At 44.1% G+C, this 23,150-nt stretch overlaps 1 protein-coding gene across 1 annotated transcript; it reads left to right on the top strand.

Annotated features, from left to right (window-relative positions):
• Nucleotides 1-693: 693 nt before the first annotated feature.
• Nucleotides 694-16,899, top strand: rcc1l (RCC1 like). The gene is made up of 12 exons (XM_047379820.1): nt 694-873; nt 2,175-2,460; nt 2,804-2,933; nt 3,887-4,015; nt 4,547-4,613; nt 6,230-6,281; nt 6,453-6,537; nt 6,947-7,128; nt 12,604-12,691; nt 12,829-13,002; nt 14,855-14,940; nt 16,100-16,899. The coding sequence occupies exons 2-12, from the start codon at nt 2,176-2,178 to the stop codon at nt 16,175-16,177; spliced, it is 1,356 nt and encodes a 451-aa protein (XP_047235776.1). The 5' UTR covers nt 694-873; nt 2,175; the 3' UTR covers nt 16,178-16,899.
• The last annotated feature ends 6,251 nt before the right edge of the window (nt 16,900-23,150 follow it).

The following is a 23,150-nucleotide window of genomic DNA, read 5'->3' as shown; positions in this document are numbered from 1 at the left end:
AAAATACAGTCAAATGGTGGATTGAGATGATACAGAAGATATAAAAATTACTGATGGGGTAAACTTTAGTTTTCACTTTGGTTTTCATTCACGCTTGTTGCTTTTGCACTCTATCGTGGTCATTTCTATCATTAGACTCAAACTTTGCATCCAGCAGTGCAAAGTTAGTTCCTGATGCAGCAATTTGCATTGCTTCTGTTTTTTGATTACTGCTGTAAATAGTTTTTTTAAATGTTTTTTTAAACTTTTTTTTTCTTTATTTTTTTTGGTCATTTATTTTTGTGTCTTTAAGAGGCCGTTTCCATCAAAGCAGTTCTGGTAAACTTTACACAACTATGTTTAATCTATTGTGGCACTTATTGTGTGTCATTTTGTTTATATTATTTCTTTTTGTTATGGTGATGTTGATATGAACTTAATTCTATATTCATTTTACATTTAGACAGGTTCCATGAAAATTCAACTGGACAGTTTTATTATTTATTATTGAGGTATTTAATATTAACAACAACAACAACAACAAAGAATAACAATAATAATAATTATTGTTGTTGTTCTTTATTATTATTTGTTATTATAATAGTAGTAATAATAATTATTATCATCATTATAGCTGTTATTATTATTATATTAATATTAGGACCTGTGACATAAACGTGACATTCAGAGTCGTGGCGTAATATCCTCCACTCCAGCAGGTGGAGCTGTGCTCCATGAATGGAACTAATATTTACTGTGAGGAGAATTGCACCGGAAATGTGCGCTTTGTCTCATTTAGCTGAAAGTAAACTATAATGACAGTAAAACGTTTTATGTACTCTATATTATAAATGTATCAGTTGTACGGGAAGAAACGCCACTTAATCCGTTAAGGTGAGTTTAGAGCCTACTTCGGTAAGACGCGGAGCGGTTTGTGCAATTCCATATTCTTTTTCTGCCAATTTAAACTTTATTTAAATGCTCCCGAAAATATGGTTTAACTACAAGTTGAATTGGTTTATATGTGTGAAGAGTAGTTGTACTATAGTTCGGCCTTGATACAATACATAAAACCCTTCTAATTCTCATTGGTGGGATAATTTAGCATGTCTTTTTTCAACTGTTAGAAAACGTTAAATACGTTTTAACTAGAAATGTTAGCATATTTGAACTTTATTTGAAAGCTGTTGGTAATGGATTGAGTGATAAACCAACAAATAACTCGGTTGTTTAAGATAGTTTTGCACAAGTTTATTCTGTTTGTTTTATCTACAAGTTTAGACTGTTATTTAGACCCGTTACCCATTTAGACCCAGGGGTCTTTAACTTCAGTCCTCTTGAGCTCTTATTCCATAACTTTTAGATGCAACCCTACTTCAACACACCGAAACAAATGGCAGAATTAAATCCTCAACACCTCATCGGTTTCTACAGAGACCTGGTAAGGGGCCACTCGTTTGATTCAGGTGTGTTGGAACAGGGATGCATCAAAAAGGTTCCGGACAGGAGCTCTCCAGGACTGGTGTTGGAGACCCCAGCTTTACTCGGTGCCTCCTTGGAGTCAGGATTAATTGGCAGTGTTGATGTGGAGAAACCATAGTGGCTCTATAACAAAATGAATGAGTTTAATGAACTTACGGTGTGCAGTTTACTGAAACAAATCACACACATTTATTTTTCAGTGTTCGATCATGATAAACAATACCATAAATGTCCATCCGTATCTGCCAGAGTACCAAAGTCATTACTTTTTACTCAAATGTCTAGAATTTAATAAAAAGCAGAAAGAAATCAAGAAATTTTAGAAGAATGTGAAATTTTGGAATGAAAACATGAAGGAAACTTGTTTTCAGGCATTAGCTGCACGGCTACATTAACATTTATTGTAAAGTTTTTTAGTTGTAGTATTTTATCATAGTTAAACAAAATTTTATCATCATTAATGTGAATCTGCTTGCATTTAGAAAAAAACTAATTATAAACTATAAAACAATGACAACTGTTATGTTTCATTTTTTCATGTGTACATTTAAAACCATTTCTACATGATTATTGTGTGACAATGCTGATATTATTTAAATAGCTGTTTAAAGTGTAACCTAATGTATGAAAATAATTATGATTTTATCAGCTTTTTAAACTGGCACTTTTAAACCTCCTTAATGTTATTGGTGTTCCTCTGCTGCTTCCTGTAGGATGGTTCTCCCATGTGTTCGACTCTGCCCTCGCCACATGGGTCCAGCCCTCCATGTGTGCGGCTATGCGACACTCAGCAGAGCCTCCAGACCGCAGGAGAAGAGCAGCGGTGGGCCGGTGTTTCAGTACGTGGGCGAACACAGACAGCCGACCCACAAAGTGTTTGTGTGGGGCTTCAGCTTCACTGGGGCGCTGGGGATTCCCAGCTTCGTAGTGCCGGACAGCGGCAGGATAAAGCCCCGCAAATATCAGTTTACTCCGTACCGCCTGGAGACCGCAGAGCAGGTAGATCTTACGGGGTTCATGTTCCTACTTAAGCGAAATGTAGATGTTTTCATTTTTAAATCATTAATTTCCCTTAGCATCTTTAAAATGTGCCTACTTGAGTACAGTTTCCTCCACAGATTGAATATTTCAGTTTTACCCGTACTTTTAGTGAACTTATTTTCTGCCTTATTAGTGAAAAATCTGTGAATAGTAAAAAAAAATTAAAGGTGGGTTTATTTGTATTCTAATTTCAAATGGGTCCAAAAATTTACATTTTAATCATTTCCACCTGATCTTTGCTTCCTATTTTAGAAACAGTGTCTTGAAGTGATTTTAAAAGACTTGTGCTCTTCTGTTGCAGATTTCATCTGCTGCTTGTGGTTACGGTTTCACTCTCATGGCATCTTCAACCAAAGATGTGACCAAACTTTGGGGAATGGGCCTGAACAAAGACTCCCAGCTGGGCTTCCAGCGCACACAACACAGCCGCCGTAAGATATTAGCCAGATTGCTGCCTCCTTGTTCTCCTCTTAGATATATTATTAACTAGAACAGCTGTTGTAAACTGTGGGTATATCTGGACACCTTTTCTAGAAGATAAGAGTTCTCAGGCAGACAGCATCTGTTTTTCTGCTGGGACACAGTCATGCATTTTAAGACCCTCGTGTGTTTTTGGTAAAACTTAGTTGATGCTTTTCTTCTTGCTTTAAAGAAGGCAGTAGAAACAGAAGATTCATACATTAGCCATAAAACCTATAGTTCTCTAATCAGTCAGTCAGGGTCTAAAATCAGACTTTTTTTCCTTTATTTATACTGCAGTTACTGAAAAATCTACATGGTTTTTTTTTTTTCTGTCCTGTTCGTTAAATGTGTCAAAACTGAAACGTCTGACTGTTTTAGTCTGTAAACAAATCAAATAATGACTTGTTTGTTTATGCACTTTTTTGTCTGAAGTTCTGTAAAAATCCCATAAAGGTTTGTGCTGCGACGTGAAAAGGAGGTTAATCTTTGGGAGGTCTTCAAAAAATGCCTTTGACTTCACTGCTTGGTTTCTGCTCTTATAATCATTGTCAACCTTAAGTGGCGTGAATACTTATGTACCTAAATATCGCATAATAAAAATGACAAATATGTTTGAAAACTTTCCCTTTGTCTAGATTAAAAAAAATAATAAGTCTGTAATTCCTGGTTGTACTGTAGTGGCCCACCTGGTGTTGTGTTGATTAAACATAAAATGTTCTGTTAAAGATGGTTGTGTAAGACTTCTGGACTAAATGTTGTTGAGCACTTTATGAAATATTTCTACAAACTTAGTTTAAAAAAAAATCTAAAAAGTATAGATTATTTCAAACGTTTTACAGCACTGTAGATACTTTGAGATAAATGAACCTTTTCCAAATGGTGAACGTCTGAAGGCATGTGTTGTCTTGCTTCCTGTGTCCAGATAATAGCTATGATTACGTCTTGGAGCCATCTCCGGTGGCCCTGCCTCTCATCCAGCCTCAGCAGACCAGGGTGGTCCAGGTCTCCTGCGGCCGGGCCCACTCCCTGGTCCTCACCGACCAGGAGGGAGGTGAGAGATGCACATCACCATGAGGAATTATCGAGAAGAAAGTCCTCTGGTCCTGTTTTCCTTTTTATATTATCCATCTGTCTGTGAATGAAAAGGATTTATTTTGAGGCAGCTGTTGGATCTTCATCCAAAAAGCCCATTGATGTTGTCTGCTGCATTCAGTAAGCACATGTTCAGATGGTCCAACAACCATTTCCTGTTAGTGTACATTTAATATTTAAGCACTTTAAGCTGCCCAGGAGAATGTTTGGAAGCGAAACCGGTAATTGGTTGGCCGTGATTTGTTTTTTTTATTTGAAAAGAGAATTATGAGTCCTGGCCGACCCAAACCAATGTTCTGCAGAAGATTATTACATAGATTATTAGATGGTTTTCATTTTCCATTTATTTGATTTGAACAATAATCCTTTATTTTATGTTTATCTAATATATTGGGCCAGCGCCTCCAATAGAAACCTATTGTTGTCATTTAACTTTCTGTCTTGACGTTGCGTTCTGTCTCCTCTTCCTCTTTCTGCTGTCCGTCTTCAGTGTTCAGTATGGGGAACAACGCATACGGCCAGTGTGGGAGGACGATAGTTGAAGAAGAAGTCTACAGGTCTGTGGTCACACCTAAGAGTATATTAACCACAGAGAAAGCAGCAGCATAGCCAGCATTTACAGTGATTTGAAAAAGTATTCAACCCCTGTCAGATTCCTTCTGTTTGTGCTTTTTTTGTCACTTAAATATTAGAAATCTTTAAACAAATCTTTATGTCAGAGATGGATGATCTGAGTAAATACAAAAAGCAGTTTTTAAATGATTTAATTTTTTCAGGTCAAATGCTGTCCAAACCAAACTGGCCTTATGTGGAAAAAGTAATTGCTCCCTAAACCTAATATCAGTTTTTTTTATGGCTGTTGGTTGCAACAACTGCCATTAAATGTTGGTGATAACTGGCTATGATGCGTTTACACGATGGTGGATGAATTTTGGCTCACTCTGCCTTGCAGAATTGTTTTAATTCAGACATATTGGAGGGTTTTCCAGCATGAACAGCCTGTTTAAGGTCATGCCACAGGATCTCAATCGGACATAAGCCCGGACCTGCCAGTCCAGAATCCTTTGCCAATCAGTGGTGGACTTGCTGGTCTGTGTTAGATCATTTTCCTGTTGCACAACCAAACTGAACATCATCTTAAGGTCACATACTGACTGTCCCGGACTTTCTCCTTTAGGATTTTAGAGAGCAGCATTCCTGGTTCCATTAATTATGTCAAGTTGTCCTTCTACTGAAGAACCACAGAGGCCCCAGACCATCACACTACCACCACCACGTCTGCTGCTACTTTTACACCAGATGTAAGGAGAAACACATTCTCCAAAATGTTCTCCTTTTGTCTCATCAGTCCACAGAATATTTTCCCAAAATGTTTGGGTTCATCAAGATGTATTTTGGTAAATGTGAGACGGGCCTTTGTGTTCTTTAGGGTTAGCAGTGGTTCTGGCGTTAGAACTCTCCCATGGAGACTGTGTCCAGTCTCTCTTTCTTATTGTTAAATCATGAACCCTGACCTTAACTGAAACAAGTGAAACCTGCTGAGTTTAGATGTTTCTCTGGGTTCTTTTATGACATCCAGGATGATGCGTCATGATGAGTAATTCTGGTAGGACAGACACTCCTGGGAAGGTTCTCCTCTGTTCTGTGGATAATGGTTCTTACTGTGGTTCTCTGGAGCCCTAAAGTCTTAGAAGTGCCGTTGTAAATGTTTCCAGGCTGATAGATGTGAGTGACATTGTTTCTTATCTGTTCTTTAATTTCTTTAGATCAGGGCATGATGTTCCTTTTTGAGATCTTTTAGCCTACTTCATGTCGTCAGACAGGTTCTATTTCAGTTTTTTCTTGATACTACAGGTTTGGTAGTAATCTTAGATCAGATTCTTAGACCAAGCTGCCAGACTTCCTTGTTTCCTCTTTTACAGCAATTTTTATCAATATTTTCTACATTGTTTTCTATAAAATGTTAAAATTAACATTAAAAAGTGCTCCATCTGGAATTTGTTGTTTGAACACTTTCCTTTGTTGTCTTGGATTACCACGTCTGTCTTCTGGCATCAGATGAATCCACTGTACAGAAAAATGTGGAGGACCTCCAGTAACAGTGGTAGCCTCCTGATGGTGCTGTTTTCCCTCAGTGATGAACAGATTGTTTGTGTTTCTCCTGTTTCATCAGCGGCAGCCACGTCATTCACAGGATCGAAGGCTTCAGCAGCAGGGTGGTCCAGGTGAGCAGTGATGCTGATGCTTCTGACGTCTACTGGACACGTCAGAAATACGCTTAAAATATCGACATCATTGTTGTCTTTTATTTGAATCCTGCTGGGTTGATCTAATATTTACACCTGTGTGAAGGTGAAACTGGGCAGCAGCTCCTGATTTTAGGCTTTATTTTCCAGGTGGCGTGTGGGCAGGACCACAGCTTGTTCCTCACCGACACAGGGAAGGTGTTTTCCTGTGGATGGGGAGCCGATGGTCAGACGGGTCGGTCAGATTCACTCAGCTTTAGCTTTAAAATCCAAGGATTCAGTTTTATTATTAAGCTGCATTATTGTATTTTGTTATAACCAAGAATTTAAGTGGTCAAACTAATTTGGTCTTGTTTATTATTAGTTGTGACAATTTTATATTTATTTTGTAATTATATACAATCCTACATTTGATTACATCCTCTATCAGGAAGATTTAAGATTCTCTACTGCATCTTGGACTATCACATACAATCCCTGCACAAAATAGTGAAGTTTGTGGTCATAATGTGGCAAAATGGCCCAGGATATGAACATCTTTGCAAGGATTTTTTAAATGTTTAAGGTTTTAATTAAAATAAAGAATAACATCTCCACAGTTTGCTCCAGAGTCTGACTGTTTGGCCATCTGACATTTATCCCAGGTTTGGGCCACCACAGCATCAGCTCCAGTCCGGTGGAAGTGGGAGGCGACCTCGGCGGCGTGGAGGTGCAGCAGATCAGTACGTATGGAGACTGCAGCCTGGCTGTTTCCAGAGACGGTCAGCTGTTTGGCTGGGGAAACTCAGAGTACAGACAGCTGACCTTAGCCACAGAGTCCACGCAGGTGAGGAGGTCTGATGTTCAAGGATGTAGGAACGAGTTAAACATTGGGGGGGACACATATTGGAAACCTTACAGATCCGTTAATGGTTTAACATGTTTTATTGGTCTAAAATGCCTCATACCCTTGATGTCCCTGCATGGCATCATATGGTAATATACAGTATCTTGACTTACAAAAGATAAAAAAGCAGCATCTGTTGCAGCTTTTCTTATGCATGAAGATTTGTAACTGATTTGCAGATGTGTTTAGGCTCATACTCTGTCAAATCTGTTAATAGTATATCCTAACCCTGACATTAAAAGTGTTCACTGATTTATTTTAAGACCTAATCTCCAGCCCTGTACCATCCTCTACTTTTTCTGTTTGTGCTGCTGCATTGCTGCTCCTAAATATACAAAATAGCTTCAGGGCGTCTATCTCTAATATTGGGGGGACACGTCCCCCCCCGGTTCCAACGCCTTATACTGATGATGTTTTCAACAAGGTATCTGTGTTTGCAGCAGGGAGCTTATCGGTTCAGGCACTGGAAGCGGGTTTCAAGTTTAACCTACACGCCAAGCATGTTTTATTTTCAATGACTTCTTTCTGTGAAAGTTGCATGTTTAGGTATTAAAATCAGTTTTTATCTTCATGTTCATGAGTTTTGGTCATCAACAATGGAAGTTCCTTACGTTTGGATTTGTTCTGTGCTGCATCGGTTTACCTCGGTGTGTGAGAACTTACATAAAGATTTTAAATTTCCTGTTGGACAAATTAAACCTTGTGTATTTATAGTCGATTTATAAAGAAATAGATTCCAATGTTTTGGAAAAAACCAAGAATATCTCAGACATGGGTTTAAGTAAGATATAACTATGTATTAATTTTAATGTGCAAAGCTGCCTCTGTCTTCCAGGTTAATTTGCTTAGTTCAAACAGATCTGCAGGTGTTCAGAGAATATTCGAATTAGAAAAAAGTCTCAAGTCAAATAACATGTTAAATAAACATTTATTTAATTTTAGTAATCACTTAAATATGTAATATATTCACAGAATAAACAAAAATATCTGTAGTTATGTAAATTAAATATTAAATACGCAACTAGAAAAAGTCAACATCATTAAGTAAAATTATACAACATATATAATAAATACGTATTTAAATATATTTTTTATCATTTCCTTCCTGAGCTACAGTCTATCATGAAAGTTGATCGGCATCTGACCTTTAATTGGTTGACCTGTACAGCAGTTTCACACCAGACCAATCAGCTTACATAAAGCAGTGTTAGCCCCACCCACTGACTTTAATATGAGAGGATGATGAATTAAACTAATTCATGATGTGGTGAAACACAAGAGTCAGAAATAAATAAGTTAATCTAATTAAACCAATAAATAAAATAATCAGAAACACCTTTATCATTTAATAAGGACAAATTTAATGAATTATTTTCAGTTTTTTAAGATTATTGTTGGCACTGCTGGCCTTTACTGACGGTAAACAGAAAGTGGTCAGACAGAGATAAACCCCAAACTGCTGCATGGAGGACAAATAGTCTCCCACTCCACCCTCATGCCACGTTCTGCCACATTTAATGATAAATTTAATACGCTTCTCTTAACATTTAATTAAATGTCTTCTGGCACCAGATTATAAATGCATCTATCTTTTAATGTAGTTCCAGTTTTATCTAAATTACATGTAGAAGTATTTATTTAACAACCTATTTATTTTTAGAATTTAGACTTTTTTGGCCCTCATTAGTATGCAAATGTTATGACAGTCAGGTTTCCTTCATGCTCATACTCGTCATCTTCCACTTCATCCGGGACCGGGTCGTGGGGGCAGCAGCCTCAGCAGAGACACCCAGACGTCCCTCTCTCCAGACACCTCCTCCAACTCCTCCGGGTGGAGCCCAAGGCGTTCACAGGCCAGCCAAGAGACATAGTCCCTCCAGCGTGTCCTGGGCCGTCCCCTGGGCCTCCTCCCAGTGGGACGTGCCTGGAACACCTCCCGAGGAAGGCGTCCAGGAGGCATCCAGTATAGATGCCAGAGGCACCTCAACTGGCTCCTCTCGATGTGGAGGAGCAGCGGCTGTACTCCGAGACTCTCCCGGATGGCCGAGCTCCTCACCCTATCTCTAAGGGAGTGCCCGGCCACCCTACGGAGGAAGCTCATTTCAGCCGCTTGTATCCGGGATCTCGTTCTTTCGGTCATGACCCAAAGTTCATGGCCATAGGTGAGGGTAGGAACGCAGACCAACCAGTAAATCAAGAGCGTCGCTTTTCGGCTCAGCTCTCTCTTCACCACAACAGACCGGCACAGCGCCCCCATTACTGTGGCAGCCGCACCGATCCGTCTGTCAATCTCCTGCTCCATTCTTCCCTCACTCGTGAACAAGACCCAGAGATATTTGAACTCCTCCACTTGAGGCAGGAACTCCCCTCCAACCTGAAGAGGACAAGCCACCCTTTTCCGGTCAAAAGCCATGGCCTCAGACTTGGAGGAGCTGATTTTCATCCCTGCTGCTTCACACTCGGCTGCAAACCGCCCCAGTGCATGCTGTAGGTCTTGGCTAGAGGGGGCCAGCAGGACCACATCATCTGCAAAAAGAAGAGATGAAATCCTCTGGTCCCCTAACCAGACCCCCTCCGGCCCTTGGCTGTGCCTAGAAATCCTGTCCATAAAAGATATGAACAGGACCGGTGACAAAGGGCAGCCCTGCCGGAGTCCAACACGCACCGGGAACAGGTCCGACTTAGTGCCGGCAATGCGAACCAAACTCCTGCTCCGCTCGTACAGGGACCGGATGGCCCCTAATAAAGGGCCCCCGATTCCATACTCCTGGAGCACCCCCCACAGGGCATCACAAGGGACACAGTCGAATGCTTTCTTCAGGTCCACAAAACACATGTGGACCGGTTGGGCAAACTCCCATGAACCCTCGAGCACCCTGTAGAGGGTATAGAGCTGGTCCAGTGTTCCACAGCCGGGACGAAAACCACACTGCTCCTCTTGAAGCCGAGGTTCGACTATCCGCTGGACTCTCCTCTCCAATACCCTGGCGTAGGCCTTACCAGGGAGGCTGAGGAGTGTGATCCCCCTATAGTTGGAACACACCCTCCGGTCACCCTTCTTATTTAGGGGGACCACCACCCCAGTCTGCTAATCCAGAGGTACTGTCCCCATCCGCCACGCAATGTTGAAGAGGCGTGTCAACCATGACAGCCCCACAACATCCAAAGACTTGAGGTACTCAGGGCGGATCTCATCCACCCCCGAAGCCCTGCCACCGCAGAGCTTTTTAACCACCTCGGTGATTTCAGCCTGGGTGATGAAAGAGTCCAACACCGAGTACCCAGCCTCTGTTTCCACCGGGGAATGCGTGATGGCAGGATTGAGAAGATCCTCGAAGTACTCCTTCCACCGCCCGATAATATCCCCAGTCGAGGTCAGCAGCCTCCCACCCCCACTGTAAACAGTGTTGGCGAAGCACTGCTTCCCCATCCTGAGGCGCCGGACGGTTTGCCAGAATCGCTTCGGGGCCAACCGGTAGTCCTTCTCCATGGCCTCACCGAACTCCTTCCAGGTCCGAGTTTTTGCCTCTGCAACCGCCTGGGCAGTGGCACGCTTGGCCCCACGGTACCCGTCAGCCGCCTCAGGAGTCCCACAAGCCAACCACAGCCGATAGGACTCCTTCGTCAGCTTGACAGCGTCCCTTACTGCCGGTGTCCACCACCGGGTTCGGGGATTGCCGCTGCGACAGGCACTGCAGACCTTACGGACGCAGCTACGGGCAGCAGCATCGACAATAGATGCAGAGAACATGGTCCACTCGGACTCTATGTCTCCAACATCCCTCGGAATCTGGTCAAAGCTCTCCCGGAGGTGAGAGTTGAATACATCCCTGGCCAAGGGGTCCGCCAGATGTTCCCAGCAGACCCTCACTATGCGCTTGGGCCTGTCAAGTCTGCCTGGCTTTCTCCTCCACCAGCGGATCCAACTCACCACCAGGTGGTGATCAGTGGACAGCTCAGCCCCTCTCTTCACCCGAGTGTCCAAAACATGCGGCCGAAGGTCTGATGATACGACAACAATGTCGATCATCGACCTCCTGCCTAGGGTATCCTGGTGCCAAGTGCACTGATGGACACCCTTTTGTTTGAACATGGTGTTCATTATGGACAATCTGTGACTAGCACAGACGTCCAATAACAAAACACCACTCGGATTCAGATCAGGGAGGCCATTCCTCCCATTCACGCCACTCCAGGTGTCACTTTTGTTTCCCGCATGGGTGTTGAAGTCCCCCAGCAGAATAATGGAGTCCCCAGGAGGGGCACTATCCAGCACCCCCGACAGGGAGGCCAAGAAAGCTGGGTACTCCGCACTACCATTCGGCCCGTAGGCTGAAATGATAGTCAGAGACCTCTCCCCAACCCGAAGGCGCAGGGATGCGACCCTCTCATCCACCGGGGTAAACCCCAACACTAGACGGCTGAGCTGGGGGGCAACAAGCAAACCCACACCAGCCTGCCGCCTCTCCCCGTGGGCCACTCCAGAGTAGAAGAGAGTCCAACCCCTCTCAAGGAGACGGGTTTCAGAGCCCACGCTGTGCGTGGAGGCGAGCCCGACTATTTCTAGTCGATATCGCTCGACCTCCCGCACGATCTCAGGCTCCTTCCCCCCCAGCGAGGTGACATTCCACGTCCCTAGAGCCAGCCTAAGCATCCGGGGATCGGGCCGCCGAGGTCTCCACCATTGTTCGCCGCCCAATCCTCTTTGCTCCGGTCCCTCACGGTTCCCCCTGCAGGTGGTGGGCCCACTGGGGGCTGGTCTTGCGTCTCTCGTTCGGGCTTGGCCCAGCCGGGTCCCGCGAGGAGCAACCCAGCCACCAGGCGCTCTCTGACGAGTCCCGTCCCCAGGCCTGGCTCCAGGGTGGGACCCCGGCTCCGCCGTACCGGGCGATGTCACATGCCTCAATTTCATGCTGTCTTCAGCTAAAAGGCTGTTTTACACAGAGGAAATGGAGCTCTTCATTACACTGATTTCAGTTCATTGTTTGTTGCCTTTAGCGTTCAGTCAGAGTCTGCCTGTACAGTCATTAGTTAGTTTGTCAGTTTTAGAGTCATTCCAAAAACAGGGTGTGTAAAACTAGGTACAACCCATCATTCAACATTGTACTTAGTTTTTTTTTACATGGAACTTCTGCATTTTGGCTTTATGTTTGTTTGACAGGGTGGAACCTGTTGTGTGTTTGATTAAAAAAAGAAAAAGAAAATAGAAGCAGGTAAGGACCAGGTCTGTTTTCATACACCCTGGGTAGCGTTTGTTTATAAAATAAAATGCTTGTAGATGATCCATCTTGGATGAGAGTTAGTGGGATAATTAAGCCGAATATCACTGCGGCAGCTTAAATACGTCCATGTGGAAACGCATGAAGGGTGTTAGGTAGTACTGTTGACCATCATCACCATGTCCTCACTGCTCAGATGAACTCTCCACGTCATCTCCCTCTGAAAGGCTGTGGAAAGGTGGTTCAGGCAGCATGTGGCGGGACCCAGGTTGCTGTTCTCAACGGTGAGTCCACAGAGCGATGGTTTGTTTCCTTTAACTGGATCAAGTGTTCGTTGTAAGGACGGAAACGTTTATAAATGCAGATTCATTCAGGCAGATTTAACTGAAACCTTCGTATCCTAATTTCTGAGTTCTTCCAGAAAGGGGAGAGGTGTTTGTTTGGGGCTACGGCATTCTGGGAAAAGGTCCAAAGCTATCCGAGTCTTCGTCCCCAGAGTTGATTCCTCCGACTCTGTTTGGACGCTCGGAGTTCAGCCCCTCTGCGGCTGTGGTCAGGATTAGGTGTGGCCTCAGCCATTTTGCAGCAGTGACAGGTGAGGCTCAGAAACCTTCAGTTGTCAAATGTTTTTAAGAAGTAGAAACGGAAACATGAGTCAGCTGGCCTCATTGTAAGATTATCCAATTGAAGCTTTGAGGCCACGCACCAGATCCTTTATTCTGTTACAGAAACTAAATTTCAACCAGCTGATATTTTTTGTATCCCCTAAATTTTATTTGAAATATTATTGAATTATCATTTTAAGATGTACCACATTTTTTGATTAAACACAAAACATTTCTTAAATTCGACACTTCTCTGTTGACAGCAGGTCAGCACCCATATTGATCAGTACATTACAATATCATATCAGAATTGCTTTAATTTAATCAATAAATATAAAAAGTGAAGTTTATATCTTATGTTTATATACTCATTCCACACTGTTATATATTTCAAGTGTTTATTTCTGTTAGTTTGGATGATTTTGGCTTACAGATAATGCTTCTCAGAAATTACATTATTACATCCAACTAAGGAAAAAAAACATTTTTAGTATCGAAATACTGCTGAACAGTTTGACCATGTACTGTCTAGTATCTGCACTCAGTACTTGTTTGGGGCTCCTTTGCATGAATTACTGCATCAGTGCAACGCAGCATGGAGGAGATCAGCCTGTGGTTCTGATGAGGTGTTCAGGAAGTCCAGCTGGTTTTGATAGAAGCCTTCAGGTCATCTTCATTGTTGGTTCTGGTGTCTCTCATCTTCTTCTTGACAGAACTCCATAGATTCTATATGGGGTTCTGGTCAGGTCAGTTTGCTGACCAATTAAGCACAGTAACACCATGGTCAATGGACCAGCTTTTGGTACCTTTGGCAGTGTGGGCCGGTACCAAGTACTGCTGGAAAATGAAATCAGCATCTCCATAAAGCTGGTCAGCAGAAGGAAGCATGAAGCGCTCTAAAATGTTCTTGTTGATGGCTGTATTGACTGTGGACTTCAGAAAACCCAGTGGACCAGAACTAGCAGATGGCATGGTACCCTAACTTATCACAGACTGTGGAAACTTCACACTGGACTTCAAGCAACGTGGATTCTGTTTCACTCCACTCTTCCTCCAGACTCAGGGACCTTAATTTCCAAATGAAATGCAAACTTTACTTTCATCTGAAAAGAGGATTTTTCACCACTGAGCATCAGTCCAGTTCTTCTTCTCCTTAGTCCTGGTAAGACACTTCTTGCTCTGGTTCAGAAGCAGTTTAACACAAGGAGTGTGGCAGCTGTAGCTTTTGTTCTCGATCCGTCTGTGCGTGATGGATCTTGATGCTCTGACTCCAGCCTCAGTCCACTCCTTGTGAAGCTCTCCCAAACTCTTGAATTGATTTAGCTTCACAATCTGCTAGAAGGCTGCAGATATCCCAGTTGCTGGTGGATCTCTTTCTACATATTATTTCCTTCCACTTCATTTTCCAATAATATGCTTGGATAGAGGCACTCTGTGAACAGTTAGCTTCTGTCCCTTTATAACTACCTTCTGGACATCTGTCCAGTCAGCACTCTTCCCCATGATTGTGTTGGACATAACATACAGTTTCTGTATTAAACATACATTTTTGTTGGTCTGATAAATTATTCAAATGTTCTAAAAAAAATCTGAATCTAGTTCCTTCCTTAGCTGTAAGCCACAATCATCAAATTAACAAAAATAAACCCTTGAAATATATCCATGTTGTGTAATGGGGTTTTTTTGCCCAGCGCTGCAGCATGATTACGTGAAGCCTTTTAAAGCCTAAGCTGTGATTTCTCTGTAGCATCACATCTCAGAAAGTCCTGTTTGTCTCGAACTGAAGTTGCCCTGTGTAGGTAGCTCTTCTGCTGCCTGCTGATGTTGCTGTTGGGTTTTCAGATCGAGGTGAGCTGTTCGTTTGGGGAAAGAACATCAGAGGCTGCTTGGGCATCGGAAAGAAAGACGACCAATTCTTTCCCTGGCGGGTAAGAACACAGACTACATTTTATTTTATTTAATGCAAAGGATTTTACTCATTCTTTTCAGATCTGAGGCTTTTAGGGTTTGCTTCATCTTTTGCAGTCCTCTCCATCCTGGCTTCATCTTTCTTAGAGCTGCACATATTAAATCATAGTCCTCTTCGCAACGTCAGTGTTTGCAGTCTAGGACTGCTGGGATGCAATATTTAGTTGGCTGTCATATGTTCAGTGCCATAAATCCATGCTTTGCACACCGGTATCTACACAGTTGGATCGAACTGACTCCCTGACCTGATGGACAGTTTGGTTCTGTATAAAAAGACGAAGAACCTTTTTTTTTCTCACCGTTTCACGTTAATCAGAATAATCCTTTTCTCTTTTATGGCAGTTAGAATTAGCAAAATGATTTCTATTTCATAAATGACAGAATAATGAGAGAAAAGCTTATTATTATTCGAAATTTTGAAGTTTACATACAGCTAAATTATTATGCATTTCAACAATTTGACCAACCCGGATTTTAATGATGTCATGGCTTTGTAAGCTTCTAAAAGGTTCATTGCAAACATTCGTGTTAAATGGAGGGACCTGAGAATGCATTTTAAGGTAACTCATCAAACTGCTTCCTTGTGTGACATCATAAAAATCCAAATAAATCAGCCATCACACAGATGATCACATTCACAGTGATCATCTGTGTGATGCTATCATGTCAAATGAGGAATGTTTCCATTACCTTGTTGAATCAATGCCACCAAGGGTTAAGGCAGTTCTGAAGGCAAAAGATAGTCCAACCCGGTACTAGCAAGGTGTACCTAATAAAGTGGCCGGTGATTGTATTTTCTGTATGTTGTTCTAAAACTCCAGTACCTGGCGGTCCATTATATGTTTCACAGCTGAAAAGATTGTTTCGATGAATCTGTTATAAATCGTTGCACCTGCGTGTTCTCCAGAGAAATTTTCAATTTACCTGCACAGATGTACATTAGCATTTAAACAGGATTCGAGGTGTCGAACTCTCTGTGGAAACCCTGCAAGGTTCAGAGCGCTCCAAGAATAAAAATAAATCTTCCTCCGTCAAGGATGTGCTATGAACGTAAAAATAAACAAAAAGATGAAACAGTTGTGCTGATTGTCTTCTAATTTCTGCATCTCTCTCCATAAGGTGACTGTTCCAGGTCAGGTGGTGGATGTAGCTTGTGGTGTGGACCACATGGTGGCGCTGGTAAAGTCTCTCCTGTGAGCTGACTTTTGGGTCGAGACCTGTTGCTGACATCGGATCGGAGCTGCTTTCTCGGATCCATTGGGTGACATCAGGCAGATGTCACCCAAAACAAAGGCTGTGAACCTTTACCTTCTGAAGGTGGACCTCAATTAGTTCTTTCAATTCTCAAACCAGATCTGGAGAACCGGGACTCATCCCATTACAGAGAGCTTTAAACCCAGCCAAATGTCTATTTAAAGTTTCAGTTGTAGTTTTGTCTCACATGGTGATCATTTCCAATACATGGGAAGGTTATGCAGGGTAGGAAGCTCAGGCAGATCCTCCAGCTTGTAAAACAGCAAACGGCATCATTTGGAAAACAGGGTGCCAACATTTCCTGCCTTCTGCAGATAAAAGTGAATAAACTCTGCTAGTGGAGAACCATGTGGTTCTGAGGTACTTCAGGACTTTGTTGCACTAATAACCGTGATGATTGGATCCATCATTGTCCATCAGAAAATGCCTTCAGGTTGTACCAAAAGGAACATTTACCCTTTTAGTCGATCATTATCTGGAAATAAATAATGAAATGATCTAATACACATATTCTAATGTTGTTCATGGAGTTTACTTTATTTTATGCACATTTTATTTTATTCACAACATTGTCCTCCCCCGACTTGGTCAGTGAGAGAACCTCTGCAGAGTTGGCACCGAGTGGCTGAGTAAGTGCTCAATAAAACCTCCTGGTAATTCACTGACTCATTTTATCCTGTACTTATTTTCCTTCTAAGAAGTCAGACTATTTAACACCGCCCACCCCCCCTGTTTAAAATGTCTTCGTTGAAAGCAAACTGGAACATATGTCAAATTCCTTGTGTCACAAACTTGGCAAATAAACACTTCAAAGGGTGTGTATACTTTAGCCAGGGACTCTAGTTTTTTTTTTTTTTTTAGAGGCCTTCTACAAGCTCACTTCTCTCGCTACACAGTGGGGTTTTATGGTCCAGAACGAGTTAAAATGAGTTAAAAAGCTGCCAAAATCCCAAGAAAAAGAATTTCAGAAAAGCTAAAAGAGCGTTCTGGCTGCCTGGAAAAAATATGGATGTGGTTTAAAACTTTTGCACATTCCTGTATGTGGCTCATATGATCTCACTGTATTTTACTTCTATTGGAGGCAGCTTGGAACCCATGACCTTTGAACTCAACAATTTCCATTGGAAACCCTGAAATACTCTCCTGTTAGCATAGAATCCATGGAATGGGACCTAGAGGCCTTCGCTGAGAATCCACAGGATTATGTAAGAAGTACAGGGGTTGGACAATGAAACTGAAACACCTGTCATTTTAGTGTGGGAGGTTTCATGGCTAAATTGGACCAGTCTGGTAGCCAGTCTTCATTGATTGCACATTGCACCAGTAAGAGCAGAGTGTGAAGGTTCAATTAGCAGGGTAAGAGCACAGTTTTGCTCAAAATATTGAAATGCACACAACATTATGGGTGACATACCAGAATTCAAAAGAGGACAAATTGTTGGTGCACGTCTTGCTGGCGCATCTGTGACCAAGACAGCAAGTCTTTGTGATGTATCAAGAGCCACGGTATCCAGGGTAATGTCAGCATACCACCAAGAAGGACGAACCACATCCAACAGGATTAACTGTGGACGCAAGAGGAAGCTGTCTGAAAGGGATATTCGGGTGCTAACCCGGATTGTATCCAAAAAACATAAAACCACGGCTGCCCAAATCACGGCAGAATTAAATGTGCACCTCAACTCTCCTGTTTCCACCAGAACTGTCCGTCGGGAGCTCCACAGGGTCAATATACACGGCCGGGCTGCTATAGCCAAACCTTTGGTCACTCATGCCAATGCCAAACATCGGTTTCAATGGTGCAAGGAGAGCAAATCTTGGGCTGTGGACAATGTGAAACATGTATTGTTCTCTGATGAGTCCACCTTTACTGTTTTCCCCACATCCGGGAGAGTTACGGTGTGGAGAAGCCCCAAAGAAGCGTATCACCCAGACTGTTGCATGTCCAGAGTGAAGCATGGGGGTGGATCAGTGATGGTTTGGGCTGCCATATCATGGCATTCCCTTGGCCCAATACTTGTGCTAGATGGGCGCGTCACTGCCAAGGACTACCGAACCATTCTAGAGGACCATGTGCATCCAATGGTTCAAACATTGTATCCTGAAGGTGGTGCCGTGTATCAGTATGACAATACACCAATACACACAGCAAGACTGGTGAAAGATTGGTTTGATGAACATGAAAGTGAAGTTGAACATCTCCCATGGCCTGCACAGTCACCAGATCTAAATATTATTGAGTCACTTTGGGGTGTTTTGGAGGAACGAGTCAGGAAACGTTTTCCTCCACCTGTATCACGTAGTGACCTGGCCACTATCTTGCAAGAAGAATGGCTTAAAATCCCTCTGACCACTGTGCAGGACTTGTATACAGTGCCTTGAGAAAGTATTTGGCCCCCTTGAAATGTTCAACCTTTTGCCACATTTCAGGCTTCAAACATAAAGATAGAAAATTCAAATTTTTTGTGAAGAATCAACAAGTGGGACACAATCGTGAAGTGGAATGAAATTTATTGGATGTGTCAAACTTTTTTAACAAATAAAAAACTGAAAAGTGGGGCGTGCAATATTATTCGGCCCCCTTGCATTAATACTTTGTAGCGCACCCTTTGCTGCAATTACAGCTGCAAGTCTCTTGGGGTTTGTCTCTATCAGTTTTGCACATCGAGAGACTGAAATTCTTGCCCATTCTTCCTTGCAAAACATCTGGAGCTCAGTGAGGTTGGATGGAGAGCGTTCGTGAACAGCAGTCTTCAGCTCTCTCCACAGATTCTCGATTGGATTCAGGTCTGGACTTTGACTTGGCCATTCCAACATCTGGATACATTTATTTGTGAACCATTCCATTGTAGATTTGGCTTTATGTTTTGGATCATTGTCTTGTTGGAAGATAAATCTCCATCCCAGTCTCAGGTCTCTTGCAGACTCCAACAGGTTTTCTTCCAGAATGGTCCTGTATTTGGCCCCATCCATCTTCCCATCAATTTTGACCATCTTCCCTGTCCCTGCTGACGAAAAGCAGGCCCAAACCATGATGCTGCCACCACCATGTTTGACAGTGGGGATGGTGTGTTCAGGGTGATGAGCTGTGTTGCTTTTATGCCAAACATATTGTTTTGCATTGTGGCCAAACAGTTTGATTTTGGTTTCATTTGACCAGAGCACCTTCTTCCACATGTTTGGTGTGTCTCCCAGGTGGCTCGTGGCAAACTTTAAACGAGAGTTTTTATGGATATCTTTGAGAAATGGCTTTCTTCTTGCCACTCTTCCATAAAGGCCAGATTTGTGCAGTGTACGACTGATTGTTATCCTATGGACAGACTCTCCCACCTCAGCTGTAGATCTCTGCAGTTCATCCAGAGTGATCATGGACCTCTTGGCTGCATCTCTGATCAGTCTTCTCCTTGTTCGAGATGAAAGTTTAGAGGGATGGCCGGGTCTTGGTAGATTTGCAGTGGTCTGATACTCCTTCCATTTCAATATGATTGCTTGCACAGTGCTCCTTGGGATGTTTAAAGCTTGGGAAATATTTTTGTATCCAAATCCGGCTTTGAACTTCTCCACAGCAGTATCTCAGACTTGCCTGGTGTGTTCCTTGGTCTTCATGATGAGGCACTGTATGTCATTCCCAAGACGAATCAGAATCAGAAAAGCTTTATTGCCAAGTACGTTTTTGGACATACAAGGAATTTGTTTTGGCGTAGTCGGTGCAATACAGTACAAATTAAACAGTACAAACATATCTACAATATAATATAAATATAAGTGCACAGTTTTAAGTGAGTGAGAGTAAGTATAGAGCAGTATAAGATGCAAGAGCAATACAACAGTGCAGGTGATCATTGTGCAAGTATGGCAGTGCAAGTAAAGCAGGAGTCCAAGCTGAGTTAATGTAACGCATAGAGTTACAGGTTACAGGTGTCCTGTCAGCAAAGAAAAAGGGGGGGGGGGGGGGGGGGGGGGGGGGGGGGGGGGGGGGGTCAGGGTGGTTTCCGGGCTTTGTTTACCAGGCTGGTGGCAGATGGGAAAAAACTGTTCTTGTGGCGTGAGGTTTTGGTCCGGATGGACCGCAGCCTCCTGCCAGAGGGGAGAGTCTCAAAGAGTCTGTGACCGGGGTGGGAGGGATCAGCCAGAATCTTCCCTGCCCACTTCAGGGTCCTGGAGGTGTACAGTTCCTGGAGCGACAGTAGACTGCAGCCAATCACCTTCTCAGCAGACCGAATGACACGCTGCAGCCTGCCCTTATCCTTGGCTGTAGCAGCGGCGTACCAGATGGTGATGGAGGAGGTGAGGATGGACTCAATGATGGCTGTGTAGAAGTGCACCATCATAGTCTTTGGCAGGTTGAATTTCTTCAGCTGCCGCAGGAAGAACATCCTCTGCTGGGCTTTCTTGATGAGGGAGCTGATGTTTGGCTCCCACTTGAGATCATGGGAGATGATGGTTCCCAGGAAGCGGAAAGATTCCACAGTGTCAATTGTGGAGTCACAGAGGGTGATGGGGGCAGGTGGGGCTGGGTTCTGCCTGAAGTCCACAACCATCTCCACTGTCTTTAGAGCGTTGAGCTCAAGGTTGTTCTGGCTGCACCAGTCCAACAGATGGTCCACCTCCCATCTGTACGCGGACTCGTCACCATCAGAGATGAGTCCGATCAGGGTGGTGTCGTCCGCAAACTTCAGAAGCTTGACAGACTGGTGACTGGAGGTGCAGCTGTTGGTGTACAGGGAGAAGAGCAGAGGAGAGAGAACACAGCCTTGGGGGGAACCGGTGCTGATGGTCAGGGAGTCAGAGACGTGCTTCCCCAGCTTCACGCGCTGCTTCCTGTCAGACAGGAAGTCAGTGATCCACCTGCAGGTGGAGTCGGGCACACTCAGCTGGGAGAGCTTCTCCTGTAGCAGAACTGGGACGATGGTGCTGAAATCCACAAACAGGATCCTGGCATAGGTTCCTGTGGAGTCCAGGTGCCGGAGGATGAAGTGAAGGGCTAGGTTGACTGCATCATCTACAGACCTGTTGGCTCTGTAGGCAAACTGCAGGGGGTCCAGGAGGGGGTCGGTGATGTCTTTTAGGTGTGAGAGCACAAGGCGCTCAAAGGACTTCATCACCACAGAGGTCAGGGCGACGGGTCTGAAGTCATTAAGCCCTGTGGTCCTTGGCTTCTTGGGAACAGGGACGATGGTAGAGGACTTGAAGCAGGCTGGCACATGACATGTCTCCAGTGAGGTGTTAAAAATGTCTGTGAAGACTGGAGACAGCTGATCAGCGCAGTGCTTCAGGCTGGCTGGTGAGACAGAATCCGGACCAGCAGCTTTCCGGGGGTTCTGTCTCCTGAAGAGTTTGTTTATGTCCCTCTCCTGGATGGAAAGAGCCGTCCTCGGCGTGGGTAGGGGGCTGGTGGGGGGAACTTCAGGGTGGGGGTTGGAGGTGCCAAGGCCCCTCTTGAGGTTGGGGAGGTGGGGGTGGTGGATTGTGGCTGCAGCTGTTGGGGGGCGTCGTGGGGGATGGTTGCAGGACTGTCCCTTTGTCTTTCAAAGCGGCAGTAGAACTCGTTCATGTCGTTGGCGAGGCGTCGGTCGTTGATGGAGTGAGGGGCTTTCGGCTTGTAGTTGGTGATTTGCTTGAGCCCTTTCCAGACAGACGCAGAGTCGTTGGCTGAGAACTGGTTTTGAAGCTTCTCAGAGTACAGTCGTTTGGCCTCTTTCACTGCCTTGCCAAACTTGTACTTCGCCTCTCTGTATATGTCTTTGTCCCCACTCCTGAAGGCCTCTTCCTTATCCAGTCTTAACCTTCTGAGTTTAGCTGTGAACCAGGGTTTGTCGTTGTTGTAACTCACCCTGGTGCATGATGGTACACAGCTGTCCTCACAGAAGCTGATGTAGGAAGTCACAGCCTCTGTGTACTTGTCCAGACTGTTGGTAGTAGTCCTGAACACATCCCAGTCCGTACAGCCTAAACACGCCTGGAGATTCTCCACAGCCTCACTGCTCCACTTCCTTGTCGTCCTCACAACAGGTTTGCAGAGCTTTAGTTTCTGCCTGTATGCAGGAATCAGGTGGACCATGATGTGGTCGGATTGGCCCAGTGCAGCACGTGGGATGGCGTGATAAGCGTCTCTGATGGTGGTGTAACAGTGATCCAGAATGTTGTCCTCTCTGGTCGGACATTTTATAAACTGTATATTTGGGGAGTTCGTGGGTCAGATTACCTTTGTTAAAGTCACCAAGGACGATTACTAAGGAGTCCAGGTTGGTCTGCTCCACACTCAGTATCTGGTCGGTGAGCATGCGCTGTGCGACCTGCACGTTAGCTTGCGGCGGGATGTAAACACCGACCATGATGAACGAAGCGAACTCACTGGGGGAATAGAAAGGCTTACAGTTTATGATGAAGGCTTCCAGGTCTGGAGAACAGTGCTGCTGAATCACTGTCACGTCGTTGCACCAACCACTGTTGAGGTAAAAACAGATTCCTCCACCTTTCGCTTTGCCGGAGAGTTCCGTGTCTCTGTCCGCTCTGTAGAGCTGGAATCCTGCCAGCTGCAGCGCAGAGTCCGGTATTAATCCACACAGCCACGTCTCCGTGAAGCACAAAACTGCCGATGAATAAAAGTCCCTGTTTTTCCCCAACAACAGTTGTAGTTCGTCAATTTTGTTGGGAAGTGAGCGCACGTTAGAGAGAAATATTCCAGGTAACGGTGTTCGTAGTCCACGCAGGTGAAGACGTACCAGCACCCAGCCCGTTTCCCTCTCTTCCGGCGTTTCACCGCGTGAACAAAGGTGAGCTGCACCTTTGACCAGAATGTCCAAAAATTCCAGAGCAGTAGGCAGAAAAGTTGGAAATAACTCCTCTGGTGTAGCAGCCCTGATGTTCATGAGTTCTTCTCTGGTGAGAGAGCTCCGGGTACCATCACAGAAGA

Source organism: Girardinichthys multiradiatus, chromosome 11 (assembly GCF_021462225.1).
Source record: "Girardinichthys multiradiatus isolate DD_20200921_A chromosome 11, DD_fGirMul_XY1, whole genome shotgun sequence".
In the NCBI taxonomy this organism is placed as follows: domain Eukaryota; kingdom Metazoa; phylum Chordata; class Actinopteri; order Cyprinodontiformes; family Goodeidae; genus Girardinichthys; species Girardinichthys multiradiatus.
The sequence above is the reverse complement of the archived record's forward strand: the minus strand, read 5'-3'. Positions and strand labels throughout refer to the sequence as shown.